This window comes from Zootoca vivipara, chromosome 3, assembly GCF_965207765.1.
Source record: "Zootoca vivipara chromosome 3, rZooViv2.hap1.1, whole genome shotgun sequence".
Classification (NCBI taxonomy): Eukaryota; Metazoa; Chordata; class Lepidosauria; order Squamata; family Lacertidae; genus Zootoca; species Zootoca vivipara.
In genome coordinates, this window is record NC_142586.1 from 64102230 (window position 1) to 64123814 (window position 21585).

General features: G+C 41.0%; 1 protein-coding gene and 1 long non-coding RNA gene across 19 annotated transcripts in view; one reads left to right on the forward strand and one right to left on the reverse strand.

Annotated features, from left to right (window-relative positions):
* The window catches only part of LOC148686276 (uncharacterized), a 36240-nt gene extending 33078 nt beyond the window's left edge, over positions 1–3162 (forward strand). The window contains exon 3 of the long non-coding RNA XR_015949332.1: positions 3024–3162. This is a non-coding gene — a long non-coding RNA (uncharacterized LOC148686276). The remainder of the gene's footprint in view (positions 1–3023) is intronic.
* The window catches only part of SYNE1 (spectrin repeat containing nuclear envelope protein 1), a 296175-nt gene that overhangs the window by 23694 nt on the left and 250896 nt on the right, over positions 1–21585 (reverse strand). For 10 of the 18 annotated variants that reach the window (XM_088667313.1, XM_088667312.1, XM_060272757.2 and 7 more), the window contains 9 exons: positions 14716–14878; positions 12525–12712; positions 11325–11475; positions 7591–7773; positions 7271–7408; positions 5296–5487; positions 4301–4634; positions 2887–2955; positions 938–1080 (listed from right to left, as the gene is read on the reverse strand). In XM_088667313.1, the coding sequence (XP_088523439.1) occupies positions 938–1080; positions 2887–2955; positions 4301–4634; positions 5296–5487; positions 7271–7408; positions 7591–7773; positions 11325–11475; positions 12525–12712; positions 14716–14878 (1561 nt within the window). The remainder of the gene's footprint in view (positions 1–937; positions 1081–2886; positions 2956–4300; positions 4635–5295; positions 5488–7270; positions 7409–7590; positions 7774–11324; positions 11476–12524; positions 12713–14715; positions 14879–21585) is intronic. The other 8 variants (XM_088667311.1, XM_060272759.2, XM_088667318.1 and 5 more) reach the window with 3 other exon arrangements.

Consider the following 21585-nt stretch of genomic DNA (forward strand, 5'->3'; position numbering starts at 1 on the left):
GCTATTCCCAGAAAAGAGTGACTTATAACAGCCCAGAAGTGTACGGTATCTCTCACACTGTGAGTCAGACTCTAGGTGATTTACTGTGTTGTCCAGAGGTATTAGATCCATACTGCAAGCTGGGCTGAAGCTGATAGTAGCTTACAACAATCCTGCAGTGTTATCCATTGCTTTCTCCGCCCACCCCTGCTCCCACAATTCAGACTGGGCTGACAAAATAGTATACAAAAATCCCGCAGTACAAATCATTTTTATATCTATTGCAAGTAGAAGTGATAGGCTGACAAGAGTGGTTTTCCTGTGGTGTAGCACATTGTTAATATTGCAATCCAGAGGTGGGATTACTTAAATTTACTCAGTCCAAATCAATCACTTAATTGCTGGGGGAAACCTCACGCTCCATTGACTTCCATGCATAGTGGCTGCAGTTAATGTGCAACAACTAAAAGGAATAATAAATTTTACATTTGATGGAAGGAACTATATCTGATGCAAACTTTCACCCCCTCCCCCACAAACCCCCTCAGCAACTGGCTCAGGTAAGACACACACACTACAAATAGCAGCAACATTTTTGTTGTGGTACCTCATTTGTTTTTCTTATGTAACCACATTGTGTGCATTGCGATGATCTATAACCGCAATGGTTATTTGCATGCTGAAACACAACACTTGTATCTTCTACCAATATAAACCTGACAAACCAGGCTGTAGCCTGTGATAACTTGTGCCACAAAGTATCATAGCTGCCAAGTTTTCCCTTTTCTCGCGAGGAAGCCTATTCAGCATAAGGGAATTTCCCTTAAAAAAAGGGAGAACGTGGCAGCTATGCAAAGTATATTGGTGTCACAGGACCTTATAATTTTTTGCTGGCTCTTTAACTCAAGGACAGTTATTTTATGTCCAGCCACCAGGGGGCTAAGCTCACAATACTTACATAGCCTTTGTAGCTAGAATCTAGTTCCGGCCCTGTTGGCGTTTTACTGCGGATTATGTTCTCCGTTTGCTGTATTTGGAAACGGCTGGTGTCTAAGGCCTTGTCAAGCTGTCGGATGTGTGTTTCTAAGGAACACGGTTCTCCTGTAGAAAATATAGACAGATAGATGTTGCCAAACCAACAAATTGAAATGTCTCAGTGAGAAGGAGAAAAAACTGAAGGTGGTGCTACTAGGTTTGAAAGCATGACAAAGAGTTAATTACAATAGCATGCAGGTGACAATTAGATTTGTAACTATTGTACAAACATATCTGCAACTATGTTGGTTAGTGTGTGTACTGAGAAATGAAGAATTTTTAGGCAGGACCTATCAGGAAAATTCAATTCCCAAAAACAATTCTGGAAGACCAAGCACTCTGCACTCGTTTCATTGTATCCTCAGACATTTTGCAGTATTTGTGCTAAGCAGGCAACTGGTAAGAGCCTAGAAACTGCTGCACTCCCTACACACCCTGTATAAATGTTGGGGAAGTTTATAGTCTCAGTGTGCACATACACATTTACTTGAGAGTAAGTCCCTCTGAATTCAAAAGGGCTAACTTTTGAGTACGTATATTCCTGCGTATAAGGCTACTTTTTAACCCAGGAAAATCTTCTCAAAAGTCGGGGGTCATCTTATACGCCGGGTCGTATTTCTTATACGGCGAGTATATCCCAAACTCTATATTTTAACTGGAAAAGTTGGGGGTCGTCTTATACGCCCAGTCGTATTATACGCCAGAATATAGATGTGTATAAAAAGGTAAAGGGACCCCTGACCATTAGGTGCAGTCACAAACGACTCTGGGGTTGCAGCGCTCATCTCGCTTTACTGTCCAAGGGAGCTGGCGTACAGCTTCTGGGTCATGTGGCCAGCATGACAAAGCCGCTTCTGGCGAACCAGAGTAGCGCACAGAAATGCCGTTTACCTTCCCTACTTGCACTTTGGTGTGCTTTCGAACTGCTAGGAGGGCAGGAGCTGGGACCGAGCAACGGGAGCTCATCCCGTTGCGGGGATTTGAACCGCTGACCTTCCGATCGGCAAGCCCTAGGCTCTGTGGTTTAGACCACAGCGCCACCCACGTGTATACCCATGTGTACAGCGTTGTACAAATAAATAAAGTTTTCCTATATTTTCCTGAAAACTCGAAAATAGTTGTAATGCCTCTGAGCATTACTGCTAATTTTCTGGTATGGCAAGAAGGGATTATGCTAAAACTCATGGAAATCAGGAAGCACATGGCCTTCAACAGTAAATTAAACTGTAAAGCAGTGGAGTGACCATAGGACAAATCTTTTGCTGTGGAAAATGACTTAAAAACTCCTCCATTAAAGCCATTTCAGGGTGCCTTATTTCTTCTACAGAAATATTGGGCAATAGCCTGTATCTTACTAATATTGTGATATTTCAAACTGTGCAAGAGGGTTAGAGAATGTAGAATCAGAGAGGGAGATGTTATCCTATTTTCACATCCTCTTCTCCCAATCCTCCCAAGCTGATTCATTCTGGTGTGTGTGTGTGTGGAATGTTAGTGATAATGCACATCAGATTTGTTTAAGGAAGATGTAAGTCGGAGGCTCTGGCTTTTGAGCAGTGAGTTATCCTAAATATCCTTTTACCTGTGATTCTATGATTTCTATCTCCCACCTCTCCCCAGGAAGCACAAGTTACATGAATGGCATATTCCCCCTCAACTCATAGGCTATGCAACAGGAATATTAATACCATTATTCTAAGCAGAATACTAAATATATAAGCAAATATCCTTATTTTCTATCAACACGCTGGTACTGATATGTGAGGAAGAGTGGCTGGGATAAGTAGTGACTAAGAAAGCAGATGTGCCAAGAAAGAAGAAAGTGTTATTGGTGGTTTAGGTCTGACAGTCTATATGATTTCTGTTGCCTACCATAGACATTTCTAAGAGCATTTTCAGTAAGTTTTATATAGGCCTCGGGGCTCCCAGGGATCACTATATCTGGAAAAATAAAAGAACAACCCAAAATGACTGCTTATCAACAATTATTTCACTCTCCTTTCTTTCAGGCACTGAATCTCCCAAAAGGAGAGTAAACCACCAGTTCTACTGCTTTTGAGACATTAACTGAAATTAATCTTTGCGGATTCTCCAAAAATGGTTCAAGGATCCAAGTGAAACAGGCAATAAGGAGAAACCCAAATGTGCAATTACAGTAAAATGATGAGAGACCAGAACTGTGTATTTCAGTAGGACCAAACGTGCATCTTCTTGTACTTCTGGTAATGAATCCTCATGAACAGCAGCCTATTCTGTGACTTTAATTTGTTTTAACTGCATTTATTTATTTATTTAAAATAGTTCTAGCCCACCCTGGGACCTACTGGTGAACAGCATCTGGGATCAGCATGCTGGCTAAGGTCAGCCTTTAGTCTGACCGACCTAGCAGGGATGTTCTTGTAATTCCCAGCTAAATCTCAGTTTTTGTATTGTTAGGAGTATGTATAACTGATTACACATGCTTCCTGTTTGACATGGAAATCAGTGTTTTGTAACTATGTATTAGGCCAGGACACAAAAATATAAATCAGGCTTAGGTTTGTGGCAGATATGCTCACTTTTTAAAGCCTCATTAAATTCCATAGTACTATGGAAACACTCACAGGATCAAGTTGACGCCATCCTTTTACCTCTGCTGCACTGTCCCACAGAAACTGTCTTATTAAAATATTCTGCATGTTGTTATTTTCTAGGACCAGCATGATCACACAGGTAAGCATGTTTAACCCATGAGTCTTAAGAGTAAAAATGGCACTGATGTCAACTCCTGTCTTACCTAAACAAGGGGTGTGTCTGATCCTTTTTGAACATGGCACCCATGAGTTTGCCTCCACAGACCTTAGCTGTGTGCTAGGCAAGGCAGTGTGGGGTGATTTTTCACACATCACTGTGGTGGCTTGGAATACAGCAGCTGGCATTGCAGAAGCATCCCCTTTACTAGTTCAACACATGGGGGCTAATTAAAAATGAAATTCATCAAAGTTCATGAGACTAGGCCCTGAACCACAATGTCTTCAAGCCCAGCTATTAACTAACCTCAAAGTTTTCCAAGAACATTTGCCTTCCGTGACTGCTATGACTAATAGGGTAGTGCCAGCTAATCTATTCTGTCTGAAAAAAATCTCTTCCAGTTCCTTCTCTGACAGTCTATGAAAATTTCCTAAAAAGCAACCATATGTCAGCTGCAGAAGTCCTGGGGGGGACGGGACCCAGCCCCATTTCATCTGATTTAGAAATGTCTCTGCAGAGCTGTATAAAGGGATTAGAGATGAGTGAGTGATTATACCTGCTAGGCTTGCTGCTCCTCTGAGATAAAACTCTTTGTCTTCTTGCCCCTCCACTTCTTCAGAATGCAACGCTCTAGAAACGGCCGTCTCCAGGTCTCGGCTCAGGTCATAGTCATGATCCCATTCCAAGGGGATGGAATCTACACTAGCAGGAGTGTCACGTCCTGACCTTTCACTTCGGAGAGGCTGGGGAAGAGACAGTGAGAGGTTGGAGGAAGGGTGTGGAGAGAGGACACTGTCTGCAGATTTGTCATGCCAGTGTATGTCAGAAAGATCTCCCGCTTCATCCAGGTCCACTTCGCGATCAGAGAGGTCATGCTCATCATCTGTGAGCTAGAAGGAAACATTAAAGAGTCAATTAATAGTCTTCTCAGTGGACCAGTGCTAGTTCTAGCTAGGTCAATAAGATAAAAGTGTCATTGCGTAACATTCAAACTCACAACATTCTCATTATGCTTCTTTCTTTTCTGGTTTTATGGGTGTGTTGTTGTTTTTAAAACTCCCATATAACACTAATAAAATAAGCTAAAAATAAGCATGTCTTGTATGTTTAGTGCTCATCTCTATGGCTGCCTTTCAGGTAATTGTCTCTGTTAGATAGCATCTCCTTCCAGTCAGGAAATTTACTGCAGTATCTCGGAAATGAGCCCAAATAGTCATGCATTTGGACCAGGACAAGGTCCTTTTCTTTCATCTTCTGAAAAAAGCAGTCTGATTTCCAAATATTTCTTATGTACTTCTCTTTTGCATTTTCAGCCTGAAAACTTAAATGAATAATGATGCCTCTTTAGATTTAGAAGTGTACCTTTCTGCATAGACACAAAATAATGGTCCAGTGGGATCCACTGTGCAGTCCATTATGGATTGTGTAGCTCTGATCTTGCAAATTTCATGCTTATGCATTCACAAAGCTTTAAATTTACCATACTGAATGTCCTACCTCTGTAAGGCTTTAAACAATTGCTTATGGTGGTGGTGGTGGGGGGGAACTTACCGGGAGGCGGATTAGTTTTTTATGATACCGTTCAACTCGGCCAAAGACCTCCTGGCAGTATCGCCGAAGCTCATCAAGCTCTTCTTCAATGACAGCTGCATCCAGAGGCTCACTTTTTTCTATCAGCTGCTCACCCTGGGCAATGATCTGTTCAATTTTGTTGTTGTTCAATGATATCTCCTGCTGAAAGGCCTACATAGCATAGTTATAATGACATTTTAAGGGGGGGGATGTTTCCAGTAAACATATTAATTAAAAGATCATTATACCACCTGTTATTTAAATGCAGATATTTCAAGACAGTTCAGATAACCATTAAACCGGTTCATTTACTGAGAATGTTGTATCTATAAAACATTTATATTATGGAGAGTATCTAAATCAGTCTTCTGTAACCTAGTGCTCTCCAGATCTCTCGGGACTTCAACTCCCATCAGTCCTCACCAGCACTGGCTAGGGATGATGGAAGTGGTAATTCCAAACATCTGTGGGGCACCAGGTTGCTGAAGCCTGGTATACAACAAGCACCCAGCTGACCAGGCAGTTGATTATCCCATAGGTAAACAAAATAGAAGGAAGAACATAAAGATTCTCAAGCCATGCTCTTGCATTGTCAAGCTGCTTAAGAAGCTGATCAAAAAAGATAATGTATATTGTATTCTATTTTATTTTGTTATTATACACCACCTGGAAATAACACACAGAGATCCTGCATTCCTAATCTGTTGTTAGTTGGTGACAATTTCACTTTTATTTAAGTTCTTTCAGACTCAGGTGCATACCAAGGTTTTATAATATTTAAACAGTTATCAGTGTAAACAAAATATAAGTGTTTTTTGAGGCACCATCTACAACACAGTTGTTCAGTCATGGTGCCTTCAGCAATAGCCCAAAAGATATAATTTGTGGGCAAGTTCAGACAGAAGAGGTGATCCCATCTACTGCCGGGAATCTATATTCAGTTCTGTCACCACACACACCTGAGTCCTGGAACAAAAGTATCCTTAGTTGTTTTATACTGCAGAGCTAATGCAAAATAGGCACACAGGTGAAAAGTCAACTTGACTTCAAAACAAAACAAAACAAAACAAAACAAAACATGCCACTAGTATCATAGGACCAACCTAGACATTTGGCAGAAGACCTGAATCCAGGAACTCCTCTGAGTATGGGGAACCACAACTGCCACCAAGAGAAGCAATGACAATGGACCCTTAATCTTTGCTCCATCTACTGTTTCCCACTGTGACGTGGAAGGGAAGGGCTGTGGCTCAGTGGCAGAACACATACTTTACAAAAGGTCCCAGGTTCAATCCCCAGAATCTCCATGTAGGGATGGAAATATTCACTGTCTGAAAGCCTTCAGAGCTGTTGTCACTCAATGTGGATAATGCTACACTAGATGGACCAATGGCCTGATTCAGTATAAGGCAACTTCCATCTGAGAATCTTTAGTTAGGACAAAGCTTGGGTGCTGTCCAACCGAAATGTCCCATTAGCTCAAAAATGTTCACTTGTGCAAAGGGACCTTCTCCTCTCTACTCCCCTGTGTGCACCTTGTCCCCTCTCCATATCTGCTGTGGAGGGTTGAGGGTAAATCCAGTACAGATTTAGGGAGCACGCGGGGGAGGTGGTGCTCTTGGGCAAGTGGAAATCCTTGCACTGATGGAAGGCTTCCTTGGTGCTACTTTAGATACAACCCAGTGATTTGTGCTGGGCATTTCTCCATCTCTTCTCTAAATATGGGTAAAGAAAAGCAACTCGTGAACAAACAATTAAACTTTCAGATGTCATCTGTTTGCTTTCGCATGTCAGAACTGATTTACTTGATGTGGACTGAGAATCCCACTTAGTGCTTTCCTTTCCATTTTCATGTTTATGAAACTTGCCTTGAATAAACCTTTTAAATAATGTGTAAAGTGCTTATTGGGTTTGTTTGTTTTTGTTACTGTGTGTATAGGTTGTATCTCTATACCTTGAGCTGCTTTATCTTGGCCTGAACATCACACTCTGAGAAATGTTCAATATTGGTTAACTGTAGATCCATCTCTGTAAGCCAGACTAGAATGCTGTCCCGTGCCGTCTCAAACTCCTCACGCTGACCAATGAAATGCTAAAAAAGGAAATAAACCTGATTTAAATGCTTATAGCTTTTCAACTTTACCAAAAGAACTTAAATAAAACCACCACAAGCACCACATCAATTAATAAAACTGCAATGTTCTCAACAGCAAACCCCCCCCCCCCATCCAAAAATATACCACCATAAGGAATGAACTACGAATGGAGAAATACTTTAAGTCTTCGGAGGATGGAGGTCACTCGCTTTTGTAAATTGTCCCATCTCTGGTTTCCTTCATGGACCATCTGCTTGAGGCTGCAAGCAGAGTCAGTGCGGTTCTCTCGGGCCAAGCGGCGGTACTGCTTGTTAATCAGTTCCAGCTGAGTCAGGCTTTCGTGAACTTGCCGCTGAAAAGCCTACAAGAATAGCAGCAACAAAAGAGCCTATTAGAGCACTGGCCTCTGTAAATCATGGTTTGTATTTTCCTTGTCCTTGACCTTGGCAACAGTACCACAGAACAGATCTTTGTAGATGGAAATTACTATCAAGGATATTACAGTACATGCATGTATGAAGGGGTAATTGAAGAAGTGACTTTTGATTGGTGCTACAATATTCTACTAAGAATAAATCAGTTCAGTTTTCCCTTAAGTGAATCCAGAGCTACACAACACATGTGATACTGGGATGTGACCGGATGAGAACAAAAGTGCTGCATCCTGTTTTCACAGTGGCCAATAAGATGCCTATGGGAAGCTTGCATGCAGGGTACAACACCATTCTCTCCATTTGTGAGTCTCATATGATCAAAACCTTTTTTGTTATGGGAATTCAAGGATTGAGATAGGATGTTGGGCAGTAATCATTTATGATCCTACAAAATATCCTCTTGGAAAACTAAGTAGATGGTGTGTGTGTGTGCGTGTGTGTGTGTGTGTGTGTGTTTGGGTGTGCTAAATCAACACCGGGAGTGGGAATGAATTTTCCATTACAAGAAATTGGCTAAAGAGGCTAGTCATAATTTTTCCGTTGTCCTGTAGCTTGGTGTTTTTCCTCGAGTTATTAAAAGTTTTGAAGCAGCAAAAATCCCCACAGGATTCTTCCCATAAATTAACAACTCAGGCTTAATGTCAATACAGAACGTAGAAAGGGGGATAAAAGAAGAGAAGAGAGTTTTCAAATGCAATGGAAATGGTAATCAGAGGAACAAAACATGTGTTAAGATCAGCAAAGTATCTCTTACAGAAACAAAATGCACCTGTCTCTAAATGTATCACAAATACATTTTGTAACAGGCAGTCCTTATGTCTAGTGAATCACAGCTGCGATGTAATCTGTTAGTAACTTTTGTTCAAAGGCTGGACAGTTGCACATGATTTCAAGCTCTCAGTGCTGTATTAAACAAGAACGTGTTTCTATATTGACTTTAGCAACCTCGTTTACAGTGAAGATCAAGAAATATCTTCTCAGAATTAAGTCACACAGTCACAAAAATGAATTAAGTCATTTAGACTTGTTCCTAGGTGAGTTTAAGCTTGAAGCCCCAGTCTCTGGTTAATGGCAATGGCATGAGTGAGAACCGTCAGCTAAGCTAGAATTTTAGAATCCTCATCCTGATAATCAACCAAAAGCAGCATTAAGGACATAATCAGAGAAACTCAAGACCAGGCAAAGGCAACCTCAGCCCTCCATATGTTTTGGGACTACAATTCCCATCATCCCTGACCACTGGTCCTGTTAGCTAGGAATCATGGGAGTTGTAGGCCAAAAAATATCTGGAGGGTTGAGGTTGCCTATGCCTGCTCAAGACCAATCTTGATAACCATTTTTTTATTTACTTTCAAATGGTACATGCAAACTCTACAAAAAAGACCAATGTATGGTTTTTTAAAACCTTGTGGTGTGACTATTCACAAACAAGGAGAGGCTCCTGTGCCTTTAAGAAACTATATATAGAAGGTGGAATTTCAGAAAGCGATGCTGTTCCTCTTTTACACAATTGTTACAGGAATCTCACCCTCTTTTGCCTTTTGTCACCTTAAATCCTTATTCTGTGACAGAATATAGAAATAGTGAATGAAAGAAAAGTTCCAAAGCCAACTAGAATGATTTTTGGAGCTTTTTAGTGAACAGTTAATTTTTTTCCTACAGTAATTATACAATTCAGCATGTAGGAAGGGGAAAGTGATTTGAAACAGTTGGGATAAAAGGAGATGAGACAAAAATTACAGAACACTAGCTTCAAGATGAAATCAAGCCAGTTTTAATAAGAAAGGCTAATTAAACTATACTTGGTTGAGTTTCAGTGGAAATCATTAACTATATGAATCTTCAGTGAATTAGGGGCAGAAGAAATGAGTAAGAAGAAAAGTTTGAAGAACTTTTTTCTTCAGAGAAATTGATTACACATCCTGCAAACCTAATAATGCATATGAGTGTTTGCATGATGAAGTCCTACTTGGAAGAGCATGGCAATAGTTTGCAAATGAAATGGAAGAGAAAAGGAAGGATGGTGGGAAATTACAAAGTTTTTAAAAATAAAAACTTGCGTGAAATTGGATGGTAAGGAATGTTTTGAACTGTTCTCTACATACCGGGTAGTACAATCAGAAAACTCATAGTGTTGGTTTACATGAAATATTTTCAGTCCCCTAAATCATGCCAATTAGAGCTAGTTAGCTGCTTCCTGGTTCAGGCAAAGCTTGCTTGCATTGAAATTGGCAAACTATGGTTTGCATATACTCTCCCAACCAGAATTAGAAACTATATTTTGAAGCTGTTTTCCAATACTGGTATGAAGGTTAAAAATTACCTATGGTGAATTAAGCAGTAACTAAAGACCCTAGGGACGCAGGTGGCACTGTGGGTCAGAGCCTAGGGCTTGCTGATCAGGTTGGGGGTTCGAATCCCTGCAACGGGGTGAGCTCCCGTTGCTCGGTCCCAGCTCCTGCCAACCTAGCAGCTTGAAAGCACGTCAAAGTGCAAGTAGATAAATAGGTACTGCTCCAAGCGGGAAGGTAAACGGTGTTTCTGTGCGCTGCTCTGGTTCGCCAGAAGCAGCTTTGTCATGCTGGCCACATGACCTGGAAGCTGTACACTGGCTCCCTCGGCCAATAACGCGAGATGAGCGCCGCAACCCCAGAGTCGGTCACGACTGGACCTAATGGTCAGGGGTCCCTTTACCTTAAAGACTCTTGAGGGCCTGAAGTAAAGACATATTCCCATTCATTCAAAGCATGGTTTGGAGATTTGGAAACAATGGCTACATTCACACATATTGCTAACTCACTGTTTAGCATTCATGCATGAGCCTTGTGCACACTCCTCTTGCCACTTCTCTCAAGGATGAGACTAGAACAGGCATCCCCAAACTGCGGTCCTCCAGATGTTTTGGCCTACAACTCCCATGATCCCTAGCTAACAGGACCAGTGGTCAGGGGTGATGGGAATTGTAGTCCAAAACATCTGGAGGGCCGAAGTTTGGGGATGCCTGGACTAGAAGCTTTTGCTTCCAATTTTCAACTAACCATGGATACTTGTTAGGCTGGAACCATCAACTGTGATTGGTGTTGAAATACAGTTTAGGAAAACAAGCCAGTATTAACCAGATTTGAAGCTAGCTTGTTTACTTAACTCAGAGTTAACGCTAACTAGTTTGTCTGGTTTAGGACTTAAGAATTAACTACAGTGAGTTAAAAACAGAAGGGAAAACATCCCATTTCCTTCTTGTAGCCGTGCTAAAGGAGGGGTGGGTGGGCAGAAGAAACTGAGGCCTATAGCATTATGGAAAGAGTGACCTGTCTTTTTCTCTAGCCAATTATTTCTCATGAGATGGCTGCAAAAGTATTAATCATTCTATATTAATGAAGAACTTCCCTATCAAGTAACATGTTCTCTGACAGGGCAAGAACACGCTCGCTGCTGTAATAGGATCAAAAGGTAATATATTTCAAATGTAACAAGTCACCTCAAATTTCTTTAGTTCTTCCTTAGCAACCGTGTACAGTACGCCAGAAGAACTAGGGAAAGCAGCTGTTCTTTCAGAAATTTTTAGCCAATCTTCAAAGCGAGAATAATCATCCAGGAACTTTTGCCACAGTCGCCATGTCTCTTCAATCCTGAAGCAGAAAATGAAAAATGAGGATAGGCTGTGATTCACTTTATTGATTTTTCAACTTCTTATTTACTTCACCAGCTGCAACAGGGAAATAAGGGTGCATGCCCAAGCAAACAACAGTTGCACAGAACAATAACTGATTCTTAACCAAAGCTTGATAGTAAGTTTGATTAACAAGCAACATAAATTGCTGGCTGAGCTGGAGCAAGACAGCTGTGGGCTGTTGTTTTTTTCTCTTTATACATGGCAAATTCTCATTTGGAATTCATATAAAAATTGTAAGATGTTTATAATAAGGGTACCATAAACCAAGTGCTGAGCAGAATAGGTCCAGAAATGCAATCTTGCTTTTACAAACTACAGCTGCTCTCCGATGATTTCTGAGCACAAAAAGAAACTTTCTCAGTGCACTAAACACTGTAGTTGCCCAATGTTGAATTTAAGGGACAAAACTTCCTGGAGGCTTCCTTTCACTAGCACATGAATTGGTATATCCAGCATGCAGTATAGCAAATTACTAATCATACAGGGACTCACAGCATTAAATTGTAAGTCATCAATGGAAAATAAAATGGTCATCAAGATACTTATGAATGGGTTTTAAAACAACAACAACAACAACAACAACAACAACAACCCAACATCCCCAAAACATTCACTGTGATGTTGGAAACTACCTTATATTGAGATCAACCACCCATCTAGCTCAGCATTGTCTACACAGCCTGGCAATGGCTCTCTGGGGTTTTAGAGAAGTGTTTCCCAGCCCTGAGTGGATATGCTAGAGATTGAACCTGGGATCTTTCATGCAAAACATATGTTTTCAGGATGTGCAGCAGTAACAGATTCCTTGAACTATATAGGCACAATCAGATTGCTTGAACTATATGCACACAACTCTATTGGCCCATCTTTTGAGATCCAGCCCAAAGATTTGGGCCAAGATCCAGCAGCAGATACTCTGTTGAATACAGAACTGACAAGGTTTCATCCATTCTAAGAAATACGGTATTGAGGATCATCTGAGGACTCTCTGGGTCAAGTGCTTACTTGAGTCGCCTTTCCATTGACATAGCACAGATGTTCCGCCATCTTCGGTCCAGGTTCCGTGTGGCCTGCTGGATGGAGTCACATTCTGTTTCAGTAGCACAAGCGTCACAGTCATGGAGCAGAACTTCACAAAGGTTGAGGACAGATGCAACTCCAGTGCTATGTTTCTCTATGTCCCTTTGCAGCTCCTATAGGTCAACAGATGAACTTGTAAACATCTTAGACAAAACAGGAGGCAAGCTTAAAAAAAATATGCAGCAGAAGCAAGCAAGGCAAACTTGGAACAGAAATGGATGAAAGCAGCCAATTTGGCAATTGATTACAAAAAAAGCCATTCTGATGAGTGGCTATCAACTTGTCCAACAGTTTTTGACTCAGATTCTAAGTGCATGTACTGAAAAGTAAGGTCCAGTGAAATAGTGACATTTAGGGAAGAGAGGGAAGCTGTCATTCACATGCCTACCCACCTTTGTTCTTCTAAAGTAAAAGTAAAGCAAAGCCTTTTGTATTAGCTATATTAGCACAAATAGTTTTTCTTAAAAAAGAAGGAAAAAGTTATGCTGATAACATTGATATACAAATTATGGATTACACAAAGTAAGCACTTATTTCTTTCAATTTAATACTGAGTATATCTAGGAGCAGTTCTTTGAAAATCCTCTCATACCTCTCTGCTGAATTATGAAATAACAGTCCTTATACAATCAAATGAATTTCTGAGTAACTTCTCTTTCAGGTGTCAGACAACTGAGTGGCACTTCAAAGCACCAAAAGTGCTTCCCTGCAACGACTTGATTTGAAAACTAAAATTGTCTTTGTTTAGCCTTTATCGTCACTTCTCTATCATTTAACAGCTGGGAACTTATTGGGGCAAGTAATTAGCATAGTTTATACAAACCTTAAAGTCTGGAATTAAAGGGAGTTATGTTAAACTAAGTTTTGCAATATTTAATATGCCAACAAAGGCAAGTAGCTTAATTTTAATCACTAGTGAACATTTATGATTAACAAATATTGGGTTTTGTTTATCAAATCAGAGCCTAATTGATCTAGAAAAATTTTCTAGTAACATTTCACAAAACTGTGCAAGTGTGCATCTTCAACAGGACCGTGTTAACTTTGACAGGATTTGTCCCAGACAAGAATTATTGATGTGAACAATGGTGAGTAAAACTGGTGAATTCTGGGTTGTATCTGCTATGTTGTGCCATATATACATCTTTCATGGTCCCATATGATCCCTGTTTGGAAGAATATGGATAAATATAGACTATATTATTTTAAAATACAGGCTAAGGATGGTATGTGTTCCTCAAGGGCCAGCTTTGGCTGGAAACAATTCAATAGATAAAAAGGTTAGTGTGAGATGCATGTGTGGTATACATAGTGATATATGCAGTTCAAAAGGAAATTACTAAATGGATGGATGGGTGGGTCATATGGCAATAGAATCATCCTCATAAAAGAAGCTAACCCTAAACATGTGATTCAACAGTTTACAGTATCCCATCTGGACTGAACTTGAACAGTAAGTACAACAACAAATCTGAGATTACTGAAAATTTCTAAATCCTGGAGTTATTCTTGTGAAACATGTAGTAATATAAACATGTTTTCATGGAAGGCAATCTTACTCAGCCATGAGTGATCACCGAAGAAAGAAAGAAACTCAGAGTAGGCCACTGAAATTAACAACAATGACTGAGTTATGTCCATTAGTTTCAACTCTGTACCCTTTGACTGTGGGGTACAAATTCAACCCATTTTAGATACATTGCTATGCCAATGTATAATTGTGAATAAATGGTACCTAGTTTTACTTTGAATATATTAGTACTAGTGTCTGGGCAAAGCTGCAGAGTCACACTCCACTCCAAAACTCCCACACAATGAAAAGCTAATTACAGCAGAAGCTGACATTCTAGACACAACATCACAGTGCCTTACCTCATTTGGTAGCAATTTGGTAGGGTCAGTGAGCAGTTCCATGTTGACAGCAGAAGACTCTATCAGAGTAATGCTATAAGCATCACCTGCCATGAAATTTAAGGGCATCTTCCTCTCACTGCCCTCTTGCTGGATACAGCAGGCCCAAGCCTGTACCACACTTGGATCACTCTCACCTTTGTGCAATGGGGAGTGTGGGTGTTTCATGATTTTTTTGTTCTTCTACCTCAGATTTTTGTTTTACCTGCTGCTCATTTAGTTTCCTTTGAATCTCCTCGGAATCACATGTTTCATAGACAATGGGCTTGGACAATTCTGACTCAATGTGGGCAAGCCAAGATCTCAAGATGCTCATGTTCTTATCCAACTGCTGGACTGCCACCAGCGTCTCCTTCAGCTTCTTCATCCTGCAAGATCACAGGCAAGATTATGAGTATGTTACTAAATAGTCTGCATTGTTAAACAGCATATCTATTCTCATGATTTTCTGTACAGAAGTAGTTGGGCTTTTACATCTGAACACCACGCTCTTAGGTACAGATATTATAAACAAGGGCCTATACTTTTAACAAAATGTATCTTATTTCATGACCACATCTCTTATTACAGTTTGAAGATACAGAAGGCACTGCCAAGTAGGAAAACATTTTTGTGAGATTAATATACATAGAAAAAAATTATCTTTACAAACCCTATTTCTTTTTTTTTTTTTTTTGTAATTATTTTTATTAAAGATTTTCTTAGGTTACAAAGATAGTGCAATGTCTCATTTTTTTTTCCCGCATCATTTTTACACATCAATTTTAACTTGTTGAGACAGTATGAGGAAGGGGGGAAAGAGGTAGGTGGGATGGGGGGTTGGGTGTGGTGGATTGCCGATGTTTCTGTTTTTCTTGATATGTGTAGGGGTTCGGCGTCAGCGTCGTTTGTACAGGTTCTCTGTTGTTTGTTCGTGCTTCTTTGTTGGTGAGAGAGGTCAGGATTCGTCTTAGAATGTGGTTATTCATTCATGGTTGGCTGTGATGATCCTTAATTTCTTGCGTGAGTGGGGGGGGGGAGGGTGTTTTGATCAAGTTAGCCATATTGATTTGTATGCTGCCGGTAAGCTTTTGTCATTTTCCTGTTGGGTTGTATAAGTGATGAAGGGGAACCATACTGGGGTGAAGGTGTCTTCTTCTGTTTGTCCCCGTGTCAGTTTCAGCTTACTGGTTAGTTTTTCTAGCAGGGCCGTTTCCCATACAACTTGGTACCATTGGTCCAAGCCCACTCCCGATAAGTCCTTCCAGTGCCTGGCTATGATGCTTCTAGTTGCTGACAACAGATGGATTATAAGTTCTTTATGATTTGCGTGAGCGTTGTTATCTTGAAAGATATTTAGTAAAACCAATTCTGGGGTAATTTCTAGCACTTGCTTAGTTATGTTACAAATTTCTTGCATAGATGTCTTCCAGAATGATTGAATTTTAGGGCACTCCCACCACATGTGGAGGTACGTGCCTGTGGAAGTGCATCCTCTCCAACATTTTGATGAGATTCCTGATCGTATTAGTGATAATTTTCGTGGAGTCAGGTACCATCTGTGAGTTAGTTTCAATGAGAGTTCTTTTCTTTTCATTGATATAGATTTGAAAGGGGGTTTCGACCACATTTTAGTCCATTGGGTAGGGTTGATTTCATATCCTATGTCATCCTCCCATTGTCGTTTTTATCTTGTCCAGGGGATCTATGGGATTCTGAATTAGTATCTTGTAAATTGCAGATACCATCCCTTTTCCGTGTCCTTTTGGCAATTGGAGGAGGTTTTCGAAAGCTGTCAGGGGTCTAGTTGCTGCTGGTTTTACAGTTGGGTTGTTCAGAAAGGCATGTAGTTGATGTTGTGCTAACCAGGACATTGGGATGTCTTCTAGTTTGTCCTGTATTTCTTGTGGTGACAAAGGTTTGTTGTCTTTATAAAAGTCTATTAAGCGATGTAAACCTTTAGTTTGCCAAGTCTTCATCTGGAGGTTTTGTGCTGCATGATGGAACAAGGGATGGTAAGCCAGGGGAATTAATGGGGATGGGGTTGGAGATAGTTTACTAGTTTCTGCTTTCCATGCTTTGAACATGGTTTGTGTGTATCTGTTGAGTGTTGTGGGAATCTTCCTTAATTTGTTTGGGAGAAATGGATATGCTGTGGTGCAGATATTTTCAATTGAGTCCCTCTCCAGATGTACCCATTGTTTTGTCTCGTCTTGTAGTATATATGGGATTATATGGCGTATTTGGTTGGCGTTGTAGTATGTTTCTATGTTGGGGATTCCCCATCCTCCTACTGAGGTGGGGAGGTGAAGGTATTTGGTGCCAATCCTTGGTTTTTTATGTGAGAAAATAAAAGAATGTAATTTTCCCTGCCATTTGCGAAGTTGGGTTGGGGGGATCCAGATTGGGAGGGTTTGGAATAAGTATGTCAGTTTTGGGAGGGTGACCATTTTGACGATGGCTATTCTGTCTGAAAGAGTGAAACTCATACTGTCCCATTTCTTTAGGTCTTTGTTTATTTGTCGCCACATGGGCTTGTAATTATGGAGGTATAATTTATTGAGGTTCTTGGTTATTTGTACCCCTAGATATCTGAATTTGGTATGACAAAGTTTTATTTTGGTGATATTAGTAAGTTCTTTTTGGATATGGGGAGGGGTGTTGAAGCACATGGCTTCTGATTTTCCAAAGTTTACCTGTAGGCCCGACACCATTGCAAATGTGTTGAGTTCTCTGATTAGGGAGGTTGCTGTATTTAATGGGTCTGATGTTGTGACCATCAGGTCATCTGCAAAGAGCCCTAATTTATAATTTTTGCCTTTTATTTCCACTCCCTTGATGTCTGTGGCTGCTCGGATTCGGATTGCTAGGGGCTCCAAAGCTAGGATGAATAGGAATGGAGACAGCGGGCATCCTTGTTTTGTGCCTCTTTGAATTGCTATGGTGTTTGAGTCCATATTATTAATTCTGCATTTTGCTGAGGCTTGGGAATATATTTGTTTGAGGATTTGTAGGAAGTTGGGGCCAAATTTCATGTTAGTTAGTACTGCTAATAAGTATTTCCACTCCAAGCAATCAAAAGCTTTGAGGATATCTAGGGACATAATTGTCAGTGGAAGTTTAGTTGCCTTACTGTGGTTGATTAAGTTTAGTAGTTTCCTGATGGGGTCTGTAATATTGCGACCAGGGACGAAGCCAGTCTGGTCTGGGACTATTAAATTGCCTAGAAAGATTTTTAAACGATTGGCCAATATTGATGTGAATATCTTGTAATCCTGATTTATTAATGAAATTGGGCGGTAAGATTCTACTTTGAGGTTGTCCTTTAATGGTTTTGGGATGGAGACTATTTTAGATTGATTCCATGTTTTGGGAATGAGCCCCCCTTTCATGATATCATTGAATAGGCGTATCATGTAGGGCATCAGGGGTTCTTTGAATTTTTTATAGAATTCTGCCGTGAAGCCGTCTGGGCCCGGGGCTTTATGTGGTTTCAGGTTTTTAAGGACCGTATCTATTTCCTCAGGGGTGATAGGGCTGTCCATAAATTCCTGTTCCTCGTTGGTTAAGGTGGGCATGGTCAGTTCTGCCAGGAATTTTCTAATTCCCTCCTCAGTTGGGTTGTGAGAAGTGTACAGATTGGAGTAGAATTCTGCAAATTCAGAGGTTATTTCTTTCGGGGAAAATGTCACGTTGCCGTCTTTTTTGGCGATGCAGTGTATTCTTGTTTTAAGTGCTTTTTTCCTGCATCTATTTGCTAATAGTCTGGAGTTTTTCCCTCCATACTCATAGAAGCGCTGTTTAGAATATAAAATATTGATCATTGTTTTGTTGATTTCTAAGGAGTCTAATTCTCTTCTCTTTTGTTCTAGAAGTTTAAGTAGTTTTTTGGAACCTGTTTGTTTGTAACGTGATGAGAGGGCAATGATGTCTTGTTCTATTTTGTTAATTTTTGAAGAGGTTTGTTTTTTAAGGAGTGCTTTCTCTTTTATGCAAACTCCTCTGGTCACCGCTTTCATAGCGTCCCATAAGAGGGGGGTATTTATATTGTCTACATCATTCTCCTTAAAATAGTTTTGGAGAGTTTTTGTGATACTTGCTCTAATTTGGGTGTTTGTGGTTAGAATGGGACTGAAAGACCATGATGGAGTAGTTTGCGTTTCTTCACCTATTTTAACAGTGACTTCTACTGGGGCATGATCTGTGATTTTGATGCTGCCTATGTTTGTTGATTCTACCAAGGGGATCAGATCCTGTGTGAGCAGGATGCTGTCCAGTCTGGACGTTGTACCATGACGTCCGGACTGGAATGTGTGGGTGATGTCTCCTGGGTTGTGTTCGCCCCAAATGTCATAAAGACCCCTGTTTTTTAACATTTTTAGTAACTTGTAAGAAGCCTTAGTTGTTTGGGAGGGAGGGTTGAGGAGGGTTGCCTGTGAGTTTACAGGATGTGTGTTTTCCAGAGTTATGCCCTTAATATTTAAGTTAAGGTCGCCTCCTAGAATTGCTTCCCCCTCAGAGAAAGAAAGGAACTTGTTTAGTGTTTTTTGAAAGAATTCAAGTTGTCTCGAGTTAGGGCCATATAATGAGCCGATTGTCAGTTTAATTTTGCCATCTAGTATTCCTTTAATGAAAATGAATCTACCTTTTTTGTCCTTTAGGACTGTTGTGGCGTTGAAATTTAAGTCCCTACTAATTATTACAGCTACTCCGCGGGCCTTTCCTGAGCCTTGTGCTACCCATTGTTGACTAAAACGAGGGTCATTCAGGAGTTTGTTCCCTTTGGGTGGGTTGTGTATTTCTTGTAGGAAGGTGATGTGTGGTTTCATGGTATTTATGTATGAGGTGATACGTTTTCTCTTGATTGGGTTTCCCAGCCCCCTCACATTTAGTGTGATTGCTTTTAAGCTAGCCATCTTGTTTATTTATTCTGTAGGATGGTTCCTTGCCAACCCGTTTGGGTTGTCCTATATCCCTCACTTCGTGTCGTGTATTGAACCATTGGAGTTGCGCTGACTTATGATGTGGCAGGTGGGGGTTCAATGGGATCAGAATTAGAATCGGGTTAAAGAGTGGGAGGTAAGTTATAGAGGGTTTCCTATATGTAGTTATATAGGTGTTCGTTTGGGGTATTTTGGACCTTTTGGCAAATAGCCGGTTGGTCCTTGGTCTCGGCTGATGTGAAGGGCTGTACTCAAGGACAGGCCTTCCCCTTCGTCGTTTGTGACAGGGGGTGATCAGCAAGACGGTGTAGAGTGGTTTTGTAATGTTAGTGTCTGGTATAAGGTTCGTGAGCAATGTTGCCAATGTTAATAGCAACATCACTGATGTGTTAGAGTGTGTGTATGTGTTGGTGCGCTCTGGTGCCACCATGTTGTTGAATAGGTATCATGTTTTAGCCTGATAGTGAGTTGTGTTATGTTATGGATGTTGGGAGTTGTTTTTCTCTTGTTTGGTATGAAAGGGATACTGGAGATATGGGTTGTGGTTGATGGGGAATGTGATTGAGGTTATCTGGACTGGTGTCAGGGTGGGGTTGGGATGGGGTAGGTTCTATGGAGGTGTGGGATTGGGGGGGATATTGATGATGATAGTTATGTTCAAGGCCTATGGGGAGGGGGTAGGGGGGGAGGGGGATCACCAGTCCTGCAGTTCGAGATGTTTTCCGGTTGCCTCATTTAGCTGTGGTTGTTGTTGTTGTAGGGTTGTTCCTCAGTGATGTTTTGGTTCGGTTGATCGTGGTTAGGCGTCCTGTAGAGAATGTCCGGTAGAATGATTTTGTGCGCGATGGTAGATGGTTGAATCGACGAGTCTTGATGTATTGCTTCTGTTGTCTCTTTCCTCTCTTTACTTCCATCCACTCATTTACTGTTATTCCACTTTCTTGATCTCGGCTGTCACTTGGTAAGTCTTTCTGTTGCTGGTTCGATGGAGGATCGAGTCCAAGGTTCCTCAATAGTTGTTGGGCTTCCGTTTCGTTGGTAGCCATGTATTGCGTTGTGTCGGTTGTCACGATGAGACGAAAGGGAAAGCCCCAACGGTATCGAATCCCTTTTTGCTGAAGAAGCTGAGTGTATGGACGTAGGTTTTTTCTCCGATTTAGGGTGTCCTGGGATAGATCTTGTAGGACCAATATGGAATTGTTTTTGTATTGGAGGTTGGTTGAGTTTTTGAGGCTGTTCCATATCTCCTCCTTTTTTCTGTAGCGTGAAAAGCACACTATGATGTCTCTTGGGTGGGCACCAGGTTTTGGCAAAGGTTTTAGAGCTCTGTGTGCCCTTTCCAGATCGGATACCTCGAGTGTTAGATTTGGGATTGTATCTTTCAACCAGCTCACAATCAGGTCTGCTGGGCTTTTCTCCTCTGCTTTTTCTGGGAAGTTGCGGAAGCGGATATTACAGCGTCTGTTTCGGTCTTCGATGTCTGCTTGTTTAATTCTCAATTCTTCGTTTTCTCTTTCCAGTTCGCACAATTTCTCAGTCATGCGTGTGGTTTCATCCCGATATTGCTCTATTATTCCTTCTTGCAGTTGATTCTTCTTTTCTAGAGCTTCCACTCTGGAGATAAGATTGCTGATTAGTAACTGTATAGGGGCCGTTGCATTTTCCACTGCAGCTTCCAGTTTACTAGTCATTCTCTCTTCCATTTCTCTTAGGTGTTGTAATATTTCATCATTTTGAGGAGGTGTTGTGATCTCAGTGTTTTTTACCATCTTTTTAGTTGGTGACACCTTCATCTCCTTGACGTTTTTGGTTTGAGGTTTGTTTGGCATTCTCTCAGAGTGGGACGTGTTGCGGTTAGGGGTTATGGCGATGAGGATTTCTGGGTGTTGGGTTATTGGACTAGTCAGGCGTTGTTGACTGGTGGCTTCTGCAGAGCGTTCGGTTTAGGCAATCATTTGTGTCATCTCTTGGCGATGTTATGTGAATTTCTCTGAGGTTGTCGTACTCGCCTCAACAGTGTTGTCAAAGCGGTGGTCAGGTACTCAGAGAGGCGGGTAGACCCAAGGACAAATAGACAAACAAACAGGTGAGAGTAGACAAACAAACAGGTGGGGAAAGAGAGAAAGAGAAAAAAGGGGGGGTTATAGATGGGC